Source organism: Mesoplodon densirostris, chromosome 8 (assembly GCF_025265405.1).
Source record: "Mesoplodon densirostris isolate mMesDen1 chromosome 8, mMesDen1 primary haplotype, whole genome shotgun sequence".
Classification (NCBI taxonomy): Eukaryota; Metazoa; Chordata; class Mammalia; order Artiodactyla; family Ziphiidae; genus Mesoplodon; species Mesoplodon densirostris.
This window is the reverse complement of record NC_082668.1, coordinates 52,724,598-52,738,336: the sequence shown is the minus strand read 5'-3', so window position 1 is coordinate 52,738,336 and position 13,739 is coordinate 52,724,598. Positions and strand designations below refer to the sequence as shown.

The following is a 13,739-nucleotide window of genomic DNA, read 5'->3' as shown; positions in this document are numbered from 1 at the left end:
CAGGTGGATTCCAAAACGCCACCAGGGAATTCCCCTTACTAAGTATTTATTCACACTCCTCCTCCCTATAATGCTATCAAGTCAATCTTTCCTTTTTCCTTTTTTTCATTTCATTTTTTAAAGTTCCATACAGTAAACTTGACTTTTCCCCCTTTCAGTGTACAGCTCTAGGAAAAATTCAACATGTGTAGATCTGTGTTACCACCATCACCACAGTGGTGACCAATTTCATCACCCCAAAAGACTCCTTTGCTGCTTTCCCTTTACAGTTCTGGCAACCACTGATCTGTTCTAAAAGGCAACCTATAGTATAGTTTGTGTGTGTGTGTGTGTGTGTGTGTGTGTGTGTGTGGTACGCGGGCCTCTCACTGTTGTGGCCTCTCCCGCTGCAGAGCACAGGCTCTGGACGCGCAGGCTCAGCGGCCATGGCTCACGGGCCCAGCCACTCCGCGGCATCTGGGATCCTCCCAGACCGGGGCCCAAACCCGTGTCCTCTGCATTGGCAGGCGGATTCTTAACCACTGTGCCACCAGGGAAGTCCCAAAGTTTGTATTTTTAAAAGCAGGATAAGATAGCCTAATAAAGTGATTCTCTAAATCATTTTATAGTTTTATAAAATTTGATACAGCTGCTAAACATTTAAAAGAAAAACATCAAAGGGGAAGTATATAAAATATATGCATCTTTAATTTACTTCAGGGTTATTTTTTATTTGGGAAAATAAACTCTCTGGTTTTCTCAAACACGGAGAATATTTTATTTAGGATTTCTTTAAAATAATTTTTAATTACAACTTTGAGTTCAAGGACAAAAATCAAATGAAATTAATTCAAATACACCTAAAATAGGTACTTGGCTAAACATACTTTAATAAACACTTAAGATTCACTGCTATTTCACGTATCTCCCACAAAGAATCAGTATCAATAAGACATTTTTTTAAGTTGTAGGCTCAGGTTTTCATACAATGAATACTAGTTAGCAATAAAAGGAACAAAGTACTGATTCACTTAACACAGAGGGGTGAATCTCAACAATATATATGAAAGAGTATATACTGTGTGATTCTGTTTATATGAAGTTTTAGAACAAGCAAATTTAATCTACAGTGATAGAAATCAGATCAGTCACTCTCTAGTGGTGTGAAACTGACTAGAAAGAGTCATGAGAAGCTTTCTGAGGTGATGGGACTGCTCTACATCTTGACTGTGGTAATGGTTATGTGGATGTATACAACACTTGTCAAAATCCATCACACCGTTCACTTAAATGTGTGCATTTTACTTACATAAGCAATACCTCGATAAAGTTGATATTCAGAAAATTACAGACTCGAAAGCTAAACTCCTTCAGTCTAAATTAATATAGATTTATTGTACTTAATTTAATAGTTCATGAACTAATTGATAATGATATCAAATATTTGACACATGGTACGAAGAGTATGGTAAAGAAAAAAAATTATGAAACAGGTAAGCCATTCACTTAAAAAAAGTTCCTTTGACTGCAAAAATTTTTTAGTTCTCCTCATTACTGAAGAGTACTTTTCATAACTTACTACTTATATTTATAAAATTTGAGCAAAAGCTAAATACTGAGTGTCAAGGTGTTCTGAATGCTCATAAAAAGTATCATGAGTTACTCACACGATAATCTTTTAAAGAGTGCAGCCATTTGGTCGGGTTTGTCAAAGCTGGTCCTCATTTGTGTTAGCACATCAACATTCTCCACCACAAGTTTCTAAAGAAAAGAAAAGAAAGATCCTAGGTCAGGCATAGACCTCCTTATTTTGATGAGATAAGAACATGCTTGGAAATTACAATCTAGCAAGTAGGAAAAATAATACATGAAATCTAGATGCTCTATGCTATGTTTTTGTTATGGTTTTCATAAAAGAATTTAAAAATTATTTACATAAAATTAATGTTTTCCTTCAGTTTGCAAATTCAAGAAGGGAGGAGTTCAGGAAAAAGCAATAAAGATAAGTAGTAGGATAAAGGATTATCTTCTACTTAGACACAGAACAGCACCAGTAATAAAAAGCAGACACTGAAGTGGATACAGAGAGCAATAAATTCCAACTAAAACAAAAAGAACTTGCTAAAGTTAAAGCTGGCTAAAGATAGCCTAGAGTTCATCATTGGATATATATATATAATCAGAGGGAGAAAAACTTGTAGGGGTATGGTACCACTTCACAGAGAACAGAGCAATGTTTCCTAGCACAAAATGGAAATGTCAACTATCTACCTCCTATTTCAGGGACCACTGAGAAAAGGGAAGAGAGTGAAGGATAGCTAGTTAAGAATAACTCATTAAATAATGCTTTTCTTGAAAAGAATACTGGAAAAGTAATTTCATTTAAAAATTATAACTCAAACAAATATAATTAATTTTATTCTGGCAGAGATAGTGGGTATATGTATTTGGAAAGCCTGGATATCTCAATTCAGCAGGTCTGGGTGTGGAGATGTATGTAGCAAGCATATTGTTAAAGTGCCATAGTGGTTGTGTTACAAGCCAAAGGCTGATGACAACTGATTTAAGGGGAGCATGAAAAACTACATGGAAAATCTATAAAAGTAATTTTTCCTATACTAGTATGAATTTTGCTTATGTTCCACTTGAGATCATTTCTGTTTATGCTCTCATTCAGATGTTCAGCTCCCATCACATTTATTTGCTAAATTCAACCTCTACAGTGTCTAATTAGACTACTTGCTCTCTCTGAGGCCAATTCAACACTGTCCCATCAATCAGTATACACTCAAATATATGCCCAACCTTGACTGTGCTCACGCACTTTGAACATAATATCATGTATCAGTGAATCAAAGACAGCAATGAATTTTAAATGCACCATTATCTAATGTGCCATTAAGAAAAAAACTCAGGCTTCCTTGGTGGCGCAGTGGTTAAGAATCCGCCTGCCAATGCAGGGGACATGGGTTTGAGCCCTGGTCCGGGAAGATCCCACATGCCGCGGAAAAACTAAGCCAGTGCACCACAACTACTGAGCCTGCACTCTAGAGTCTGTGAGCCACAACTACTGAGCTCGCATGTCGCGACTACTGAAGCTCGCATGCTGCAACTACTGAAGCCCACGCACGTAGAGCCTGTGCTCCGCAACAAGAGAAGCTACCGCAATGAGAAGCCCATGCACGGCGATGAAGAGTAGCCCCGACTCGCCGCAAGTAGAGAAAGCCCGCACACAGCAACGAAGACCCAATGCAGCCAAAAATAAATAAATAAAATAAATAAATTTTTAACAAAAAGAAAAAACCTCTACCAATTAAACTGCCACAATGTTTTCTAATCATATGACTATAAGACATGTATAATTTCAGAAATGCTAATATAGGATAATTGTTTTAGAATCAATAAATAATTGTATATATTTAATAGTAAGATTCTGTAATCATTTTTAAGCTCCTCTACTAGGCAATTTACAAACAATCCCATTTATCCTGATCCAAATGAGGGAGGTGACAATCCAATTTCACAACTGAGAAAACTAAGGCTCAGAGAAGTTAGATAACTTGCCCAAAGTTATAGATATTAAACAGTGGAATTTGGAATCTGAATTCAGGTATGCCTGATTGTAAAATCCATGCTCTTAATCCCTAAAGAAATGGTTGTTAATCTGCAGTGTGCATCAGAATGATCTAGAGGACTTGTTGGGTTCTAGCTCCACAGGTTCTGATTTAGCAGGTCTTAGGTAGAACCAAAACTTGCGCATTTTTATTAAGATCCAAGGCAAGGCTGCCACTGCTGATCTGGGGACCATGCTTTAAGAACGATTACCCCGAATTATTTGTTTGCACATTACTCTTAAAAAAAAGTTAATGATGTCTCCTCTTAAAAGTATAGTTTATATAAATTTCTTTTCTCCCTTGATTGCACCCTGAAACAGAGCTTTCTATACATTTAAAGCCATTGATTAATATCTCTGACAAATGGCCCAAAAGCTGGAACTAGGAATTATAACTAAATGGTTTGGAACAAACTGAGACTAATCAAGTGAAACGAATCAAGACTACTAAAAAAAAAATGTTGGTTTTCTGTTAGAAAGTGTTAAATTCTTGGCACAATTCATATTTAAATTTCTTACTTCATCCTTCTAGGACTCTGAAGAACTAGAAGAACTGAAAGAACTGGCAAGACTGGAAGAAGTTGACTCGATGGGCCCAACTCCAAATGAGACACCCCAAGAATTTTAGTAGGAATGGAGACACTGGTTGTTTTCTTCTCCAGAAAGTAATAAACACGTTTTATCATTAGTACATGTGCATAGTGTTGACTATGTGTGACACACGATTTACTCACAACCATTAAATATAAAGAACATTTCCTTTTTTTTAATTGGCCCACACATTTACTCTGAAATAAAAAAGGTCCTCAGCTAAAACAGGAACTGAAACAATCAATTAAGGTAATCTTTAAGATAAAAAGAAGATGCAGCCACATAATATTTAGTTTATGTCAGTTTAGATTAAATATAAAAAATAAAAATAGAGAAAATTAAAAGCTAAGATGTTACAGAACTATCTTAAAAATATTATAATTCCCCCCAAAACACTGTATTCACTAATTTCATAAAGATTAAAATGTTATTTTGGCATCATCATGCTCTAATATGGAGAGTGTGAGTTACAATCTTTTCTGAGGGATATCTGACAATATCAGAAAAAAAAGATCCACTTTCAGAAATTTGTCATATAGAAATGTTCAAACAAGTATGTAGACTACATGGAAGTGCTGCCTAAATGTAGAGAACCCTGTATGTATGTCTAAACTCTGTTTCTTCCAGAAATACACTGAAGCGATAGGAAAAAAATAAAAAGGCATAAATCTTTGGTAACAAAGGAGACAACAGAAGAAAGAAGACCTAATGAGAGATGCCACCAAATTCTAGAAGATGAAAACTGGAGCAAAGAATAAGTGGAGAAGGGAAATTTAAGCAGTTAAGTTCCTGTAGGGGAGACACTATGCAGAAGGCAAGCTAATGGAAGCCTCAGGGCCTAGGTAGGACTCAGAAATTGTAGGCAGTGGCATAGAAAGGAAGACTTGGGCTTGATAACAAGAGGGTTATTACATGTCTGTAAGGGGGAGGGGGTCGTTACACACCCAACTTCTCCTCACCATCTTAAGAAGTGATGCTGACAAGGAGGACTCTACATTCAGGAACATCAGGAACAGAAGGTGGCCAGAGAGAAAGGGAGAACGACCTAAGAATCATAATAGCCAGCCAGATGTATTAGACCTCCTCCCTCCTCCCTCCCCTAATCTCCAACAGAGTTCCACTCTTCAGCTGGAGGTGACTGCATGTGAAAAATTATTTGCAGGAATCACTTGAATCCTAGGATGAAGATACCTTTCTCCAGAGAGGATTTTTTTTAGCATCTGCCAAGCAACTTGGGGCACTACTAATCTAGGACCACTTGTAATCCACGTTCTACACTTGAGATTCAAGACAAAAAGAGTAACACAAACAGGGCTGAACATCTTGGGGGTGGGGGGGCTGTGAATCATTTCCAGTTCACTGTTACCCTGAAGGTATAACTCTTTGGGGTATTTATGTAAAGAGGGTGAAAGGGAATTTAAGCAGAATTCCTTTCCACTCCCACTCTGGGCAGTCTTTGGGTTTTGATTACGGAGCCCCTTGCTCCACAAGACCACCAAGACTCAGCTGAATCTTAACAAATGTTACTTCTGGATCAGCGAATGTCCTCACATCAGCACAGTGGCTTCCAGGGCTTTCCTTGATTTTAGCCTAGAATAAACACCTCACTGCCCTTTTAGCTCTTCTTTAGAAAAATTTCTCTTTATATACATATATATGTGTATATATACATTTCAAAAAAGTTGTCCTTAAGGGAAAAGTTGATCTAAATAACCTAGCCTACCAGTACTGGAAGCAGCAATCTGTATGTTATTTTACTTCTGTAATTTCATAAATTTGATTATTCTAAGGAAAGTAATTTTATAGGACACTGAAAAATGCAAAGCAATTAGAATCAGCACTGATAGACAAGTACTTTTGGAGATTTATCTCAATGAGATATAAAACACACTGAACAGTATAAAACACACTGAACTTGTCTATATGAAACACCATTATATTATGATAAGATTTCTTATGGAATAAATTATAAGAATACAGATTGAAGTATGCCTCAGTACACAGAGGCTGAGAATACAAAGTCACAAATAACACCTCCAGTTCTTAATAATATACAAGTAGTTAAATTCAGAGGGACTTCCCTGGTGGCTCAGTGGTTAAGAATCCGCCTGCCAATGCAGGGGACATGGGTTCGATCCCTGGTCGGGAAAGATCCCACATGCCACGGAGCAACTAAGCCCACGTGCCTAGAGCCCATGCTCCACAATAAGAGAAGCCACAATGAGAAGCCTGTACACTGCAACAAAGAGTAGCCCGTGCACTGCAATGAAGAGTAGCCCTCCCTCACCACAACTAGAGAAAGCCCACGCGTAGCAACGAAGATCCAATGCAGCCAAAATAAATAAATTAATTAATTTTAAAAAAATAATAAATTCAGAGAAATCTGAATTACAACTTGGGATTATTAAGAAGGATCTCTAAGAAAACCACTGTAAAGCACTGTGCAATTCCAGAAAACTAAATCCTCAGGACTAGCTTTGTTTTGCAGAAATCTAAATGATAATGGGCACAATGCTAGAAATGTAAAGTTTTCATATTTACGGTTGACCACATGAAGAAGACTTCTGAAAAATACTCAACTAAATCAGGATTTAGTGTTTGAGAAGCAAAAAAATAAAAATAAAAAGCCCTTAAATACCAAAACATAATCATGTGATTTTCTAAAAGTCTTACAACTAACATTAAATCATTAATAAAATAGGCAAGTTTTTATGAAGGTAAAAAGAAAAGTTAAGGAAAATCACGTAGATTACTAAAATCAAAAGTTTTAGAGAAAAAAATGTTTTAGTATCCTAAACCATCTTGGTTTGGGGGTATACTACATTTAATGAGAAACCCAAGCTAATTTACACCCATGTATCTCCAAAGATAATAAATCTAAGCTCTTACACAAAAAGTTTCTTTTGTCTAGTTTTTTAACTCAGGTTTAATATTACCAAATATTTGAAAAAGAATCCAGCCAAGAAATAACACTCTTGAGTCAGAAAACTCATAGTATTAAAAAGGAAGTCAACACTATACTATTATGACATCAACTTTAAATTAAATTTTAATATCTGAGAAAGAAAATATGGTTTCCATATTCCAAGATACAAAAGAGAAATGTTAAAACATAAGCTCCTTCCATTTCTTTTAAAGAATAGGAATGTATTTGATAACATTGATACTTGAGGACACAGCTAAGACAGCTAAGTTTATAAAAGGATTACTGAAAGACTATGACAAAATCTGAACTGAAAAAATATCCAGAAATAATGAACAATATCTAACAACATAAATTATTAAAGGAACAACAATAAAGGTCTAAAAAACGAAATCACACAACATACAAGATGTAGAAAGCCTGGTTCAAGTCTGAATATGAAAACATAAGAGGGGAGGGGGACAGGGGAAGAAGGAAGGGGAAAGGAGGAAAGGAGAAGGAGGAAGGGGGAAGGGAAAAAAAGGTACATGATTCCAAGTTGAAAACAGGATGGTATAGCTATGTAAAGTGCTGATGCTATCTTAAATTGTATCAGTAAGTATGGTGTCCAGGGTAAGTAGATGCACCCTCACTACTTAGATCTCTAGCTGAAGTTTATTCTCAGTTCAGGGCACCAGCCTCTAAAAGTGACACCAATAAGATAGAATTTGTAACAGAAGAGAGTGAGACTAAATATGAATATACTTCACCTAGGGAAGAGAAAGGTAATACCAACAAAAGTTTTTAAATATGTGAAGGGTCATCTTGTTAGAGGCAGTCTCTACCTCTTGATGTAAGAATGAGGACCAATCAAAAATTACTATTTAGATATTAACATAACTAGAGATATGCAGTAGTTGATAAGACTGCCTCATTTTCAAGAAGACCAAATCATCCACCCAGAAAAATGTATATTTCGGCATCAGATAAGGGTGGGTTAGCTGCTGACCGCTAAGATCTCTTGCATTTCTCAAGACAGTGTAGTAGGGTACTAGTATAAGCTCTGGAGCCAGACAGACTATATAGATTCAAATTAAATGTTTCACCACTTATTAGCATGTGAGCCTGGACAAGTTACTTAATCTTTCTTGGTCTTACTTTTCTAATTTGTAAAATAGGGACAATAGCAGTTTTAAGGATTTAAAGGAGTTAATAAAAAATATATAAAGAGCTTAGAAAAGTCCTAGAACAAAGTAAAGAGTAAGGAAAGCTACCTATTTTTATTTTTGAGTCCAACAGGTATTTACCAAGCACTACTATGTGCTGGACACTAATTTAGCACCAAGTTTTTTTGGGGTTTTTTTAAATTAATTAATTAATTAATTAATTAATTAATTTTTGGCTGTGTTGGGTCTTCGTTTCTGTGCGAGGGCTTTCTCTAGTTGTGGCAAGCGGGGGCCACTCTTCATCGCGGTGTGCGGGCCTCTCACTATCGCGGCCTCTCTTGTTGCAGAGCACAGGCACCAGATGCGCAGGCTCAGTAGTTGTGGCGCACGGGCCTAGCTGCTCCGTGGCATGTGGGATCTTCCTGGACCAGGGCTCGAACCCGTGTCCCCTGCATTGTCAGGCAGATTCTCAACCACTGCACCACCAGGGAAGCCCTAGCACCAAGGTTTTAAGAGAGTTTATAATTGAGTTTTTATTCTAGTGAGTGACATAAGATGCATGACATGAAAGGTCACAAGTAAAATACAAATAAAGCTGGATAAAAAGAATAAAAAGTAATGGTTGCTATTTTTAAGTGTGTTCAAGGAGGGATATTCTGATAATTGAAAATACATGAATGTTATGAGAAGACAAGCTGAGACAGTATCTTAGTGAAGAGTATTTTGAGATGACACAATAGCAAGTAGGCCAGCCAGGATGGAGGAGTGTAAAAGGTGAGAAAAAGTGGAAGGCCAGATCCTCTAGGGGCCTTGCAGCATTGTTAAGGACATCAGATATCTTGAATTCTCATAGATATGAATAGACTAGTTTTTATTATCACATCATAGTACTCAACCCACCACATTAAATGGCAAAGAAGCACTAAAAATACAAACAGTTCTAGAAGCATCTGCTTATTCAGTCTGAAATAAAAAATCGTTGGCAAAAGCTAAATTACTGGACCATAATTCTTCTATTATCTCATACTGAAAGGAACACAAGAAAGTAAATTAAAGATGAGAAATTTGTCCCCTGAAGCTTCTAGGCTTGCTGCTCATATTCTTGAAATGTTTTAAAGCTAAAATCAATAAAGACTATATTACCTTAAGTTCAGCAACTTGTGACGAAATATGCCACATAAGGCTTTCACTTAGGAACTTCATACCATATGGGCCTAGGAGTTCTGATAACGACCTCATTTCTGAAAGGAAATGGAATTAATTTTATACTTTGACAGAGCAAATATTTTAAGAAGCAAATTATTAATGGAAAACCCTAAGAAAAGTCAGTAGAATAAATAAGAACACAAATGCAAAGCTAAGTCTAAGATACAATGTATGATTATCCATATAGTTGAATGAAAATAGTCATAACAGAATCAAAACCAAAAGAATCAAGCTTTCTTCATTCTCTAAAACACGTCAGAGTATTATTCACCTGATATGTCAGAATATTCCTCTGCGTTAAATGTTAACTCATTTTCTGTAGGTAAGTTCACAAATGCTTTCATTGCAGGGAAATAAGCTATATGACCATTGCTGACTTGTCTTAACAAAGTTTCCAGATACCTAAGGTGAAAAGTAAATTTACAAATGGAGAAATTAATTCAAAATTTATTATGGTATACATTACTGCATATAATTTTAAAGTTGACTAATAACTTGAATGAGCAATTATCCATTAAAAAAAAACTTTCAGAAGGCATTCATTACAAATAAACTTTATATCACTCCAAATTTCTAAATATGTTCCTTACCAATTTGTGTACAGACTTGTAATTGTTGGCTCTCCATGACTGTCTAAATGTTGTGTTTGTTGAAGAAGCACATTATTAAATACTCTTGTAATATCAATTTGCACATAGTTTTCTATTGACTGGAGTACAGTCATATATGCTCTTACACTTGTTAGAAGCTCTGATGGCTTTGCAATTTCCTGTGTGGCTTGATTATACATAGTCATTCCAACAATTGACCTGGGGGGGGTGGTTAAAAAAAGAATTAAAAAGTTCTAATTGTTGTATCTATATAAACAGGCCATTCAATCTACAGATCTCTAATATTAAATAAGCAATGAAATTTTAAATACACTTTGTTACAAGTTCATGAAATTACTACTATGTTTATCTTCCAAAGAAACAACTTTAAAAAAGAATATACACCTAAAAGGTATAATGAAATGGGAATGCAAGTGATTAAAAAAAATACTAAGGGCATCAGTAATAAAAATTATTTAAGAATAAAGAGGTTTAAAAAATTCCTTTAACATGATATGCTGTCTCCAGCAAGTACAGTGGACTATTTAGTCCATAGCCTGAATTCCTTTGGCACTGTTAGGTGCCAGTAGTTTTTTAGGCTTTATATATATTACCTGCAATCTTCATATTTAATAACCCTACTATGCAGTTATCACCACCATTGCATAGAGGGGGGAAAAAAAAACAACTAAGGTGTAGAATTCAAGTAAACTGCTCAAGGTCACCTTGCTTGGAAGTAGTGGGTCTAGGATTTGACCCCACACCTGCCTGACTTAGTGCTACCTCTCAACAAAATGCATGACAATCAAAGCATGGCAACAACAAAAGCTTTATTGTACAATAATCACTCACACCATATAAAACACAGATCTGTTTGGTTTAAATCCCAAGAAACTGTGTAAGCCTAAAAGGAAACAAATGTTGAAAATACTTTCCTAAACTATCTTTTCCCACATTAGCCACCTTCTTTAAAACTCCCTGAGCATTAGATTTACACAGATCTTAGACTTGTATTTGTAAGGATGAATCCTTAAAGACACCAGACAAACCCCATCACTAGTAACAGTCCCAGAAGAACAACTCAAGACAAAAACTGCTATCCTTGTACACAGCCCCTAAGTCCTAAGATTGTGCTCAAGTTATCAGCAAAAATCATCAAACTAATACTCACAAGCTAATTGTCCTGGCATAAAAATCTTTCCCAGGTAAACAAGTTTATATAGCTTTGCCTTGATCCTGACCACTAAGTAGATGTTTGGTAAAAAGAACATCTGCTTCTCTGTGGATTAATGGACCAGACTGTTTACAGAAGGAAAACAAGGGAGCTGTAAACTAAACCCTACCTTCCACCCACCACTCCCTACCCTACCCAGTTGAGAGCAATAAATACCAGAAGGCGTAATGTCCCTTTGGTCTAAATACTGGAGCAGTCTGGGTTTCACTTTCAGGATGCCTACCTTACTAAAGAAGAGCAAAAGATAGTCTTTGCTCAACACTGGACTGTTCTCAGCTGATGACTTAACACTCAATTTACTGCCCATTTAAATATTCTACTTTGTTCTATAATTGTCGAAGCTCTAAGCTTTATACCGTTTCATTACTACTCACAGTACTTAACAAACACAATGTTATGCATATGGCACCAACACATGTTACTGACTACAACCTTTTGCCAAACTTTTTGAAAAACCTTTGGCAAAATTTTGTTTCATAAATTGCCTTAAGGCCTTCAAGAAAAACATGTTGAATCAATATTTTCTTTAATAAATAAGTATGTAATTTTAGAAAAAGGCTGAAGCAATATTTACAAAATTAAAAGATTTCTGCCTTGTTACATAAAATATCATTTCAAGAAACATATATGTAACTTATAAAATTAGAATTGAGCGCCTCAAGAGTCTAGAATTCTACTGGCATAACAGCATACGTTGGAATTCACAAGACTTAAGTGTTCATCTACCCTGAGGTTTTCACACATTTGACTGTGATCCACTATAAGATACGTATCTAAGCAACACAACACAGTACACACATACATAAACAGTTTCATGAAGCAGTATTTCTACTTACTACATGCAATGCACTGATTTTTTTTCCTATTTCTTTTTCCTTCTTTACTTCCCTCCTTCTTCTTTCTTCCTTTAAATATTGACTACAACCTTCTAAACTGATTTCATGATCCTACTGGGTTGCCACCTGCCCGCTGAAGTACACTGATTTGCTCTAATCTTCTCCCTTTTTCTTACAAGGAAGTTAAGACTCACAGAGATTAACTGGCTTGTCCAGTGTTACAACTAGTTAATAAATATGGGATAAGAATCTGGATAATTTAAGTAATTCCCAGTTCACCATTCTTTATACTTCCCAGTTCATTATTTTTTATACTACCGTTTCTACTAATTTATATACCATTTATATACCATTTCTACTAATGCTTTCCCTCATAAAAGTAAACATTGCATAGATATGAAGAATAAATATAACGAACACATTAACTAAACCAATAAACAAAAACAGTTTATACTCTTTCTTACTTAGTAAAGCGGATTTCCAGATGAGAAGTCAAATATTCTCGTGGGGTAAAGGTATGTTCCCAAACCACCATGTTTGGTACATAATTTATAGAGAAACACAACTCAGAAAGTGCAGTGTGCAATTTATCAAGGCTGAAAAAATATTATTAAACAGTAAATAAAAAAATTTTTTTGAGCATTTCATCACAGCAATACAAAATTAATTTTATAAACATATCAGACTTTATTTGGGAATAATAACTGCAAAGTCGATTTTTTCTCTCTTAAGATCTGAACTGACAAGTTCAGAATCTCTAAGGGTATCACTAACCTTTGAGAGCAATTGTCTAAAGATGGCACCATTCGTTTCTTCATTCAGATGGTGACTATACTGACTTAATATACAAGAAAGAGCTTATTCTGCACTCATAAAGAATTATTTCCAACTCCTGCTGTACTTTCTGTTCTGGAGGAAGAAAGCTGTCTATAAAATGGCCAATAGCTTGCTCAACATAGGAAGCAAGGAAGTAGGAAATTTACTTTAGACAAAAAGTATTCACCTATTATTGCTTATCTATACCTCCCCTACAAGCAAACAGCACTGAATGCTATCTAGTCTAATATACCCATTAAAAAAAAAGGACATCAAGTATTTTCTAATATATGACAAGATGCCAAGATAGTGTCAGACATCGGATTTTAAATAAACTGAAAATTACAGACTGCTTATAGTATACCCCCCAAATTTTTAGATAGATTCTTGGCCTTCAATATTCAACACGTAAAGACAAATGACATCTATTACATGTATTTTCTTCAAAAATCCAAAATATGTATTTTGAGATGAAATAAGCACTTACTGGCTAATCAAGTTCACAAAGGTCAAAAAAATTAACAACTGGGAAATGAAGAATTTACAATTACCAGCGTTTCCTCAGTACTAATGCCATACAAAAAATGAAAAAAATCTCCTCTACCTGTAACAACAAGATACGATAATAGTGGATGGCTTACTTGGTCACTACCAGCCTGTTTTTCCTCATGCTCTCAACTCCTGGTTTTTCCCTTTCAGGTTCCCCTTTCTTACCAGTCTGTTTTTTTGACTTCTTATTCACTGCTTGACTGATGGTTTTGGCACAATGCTTGGGCAGCAACTAAATTTAAAAAGAAATGAAATCA

General features: G+C 35.6%; 1 protein-coding gene across 2 annotated transcripts in view; it reads right to left on the bottom strand.

Moving 5' to 3' along the window:
- The window catches only part of NCKAP1 (NCK associated protein 1), a 98,349-nt gene that overhangs the window by 15,366 nt on the left and 69,244 nt on the right, over positions 1–13,739 (bottom strand). For both annotated transcript variants that reach the window (XM_060105852.1, XM_060105854.1), the window contains exons 19-24: positions 13,575–13,714; positions 12,582–12,713; positions 10,048–10,266; positions 9,729–9,859; positions 9,395–9,492; positions 1,647–1,740 (exon numbers count right to left, since the gene is read on the bottom strand). In XM_060105852.1, coding sequence (XP_059961835.1) covers positions 1,647–1,740; positions 9,395–9,492; positions 9,729–9,859; positions 10,048–10,266; positions 12,582–12,713; positions 13,575–13,714 — 814 coding nt within the window. The remainder of the gene's footprint in view (positions 1–1,646; positions 1,741–9,394; positions 9,493–9,728; positions 9,860–10,047; positions 10,267–12,581; positions 12,714–13,574; positions 13,715–13,739) is intronic.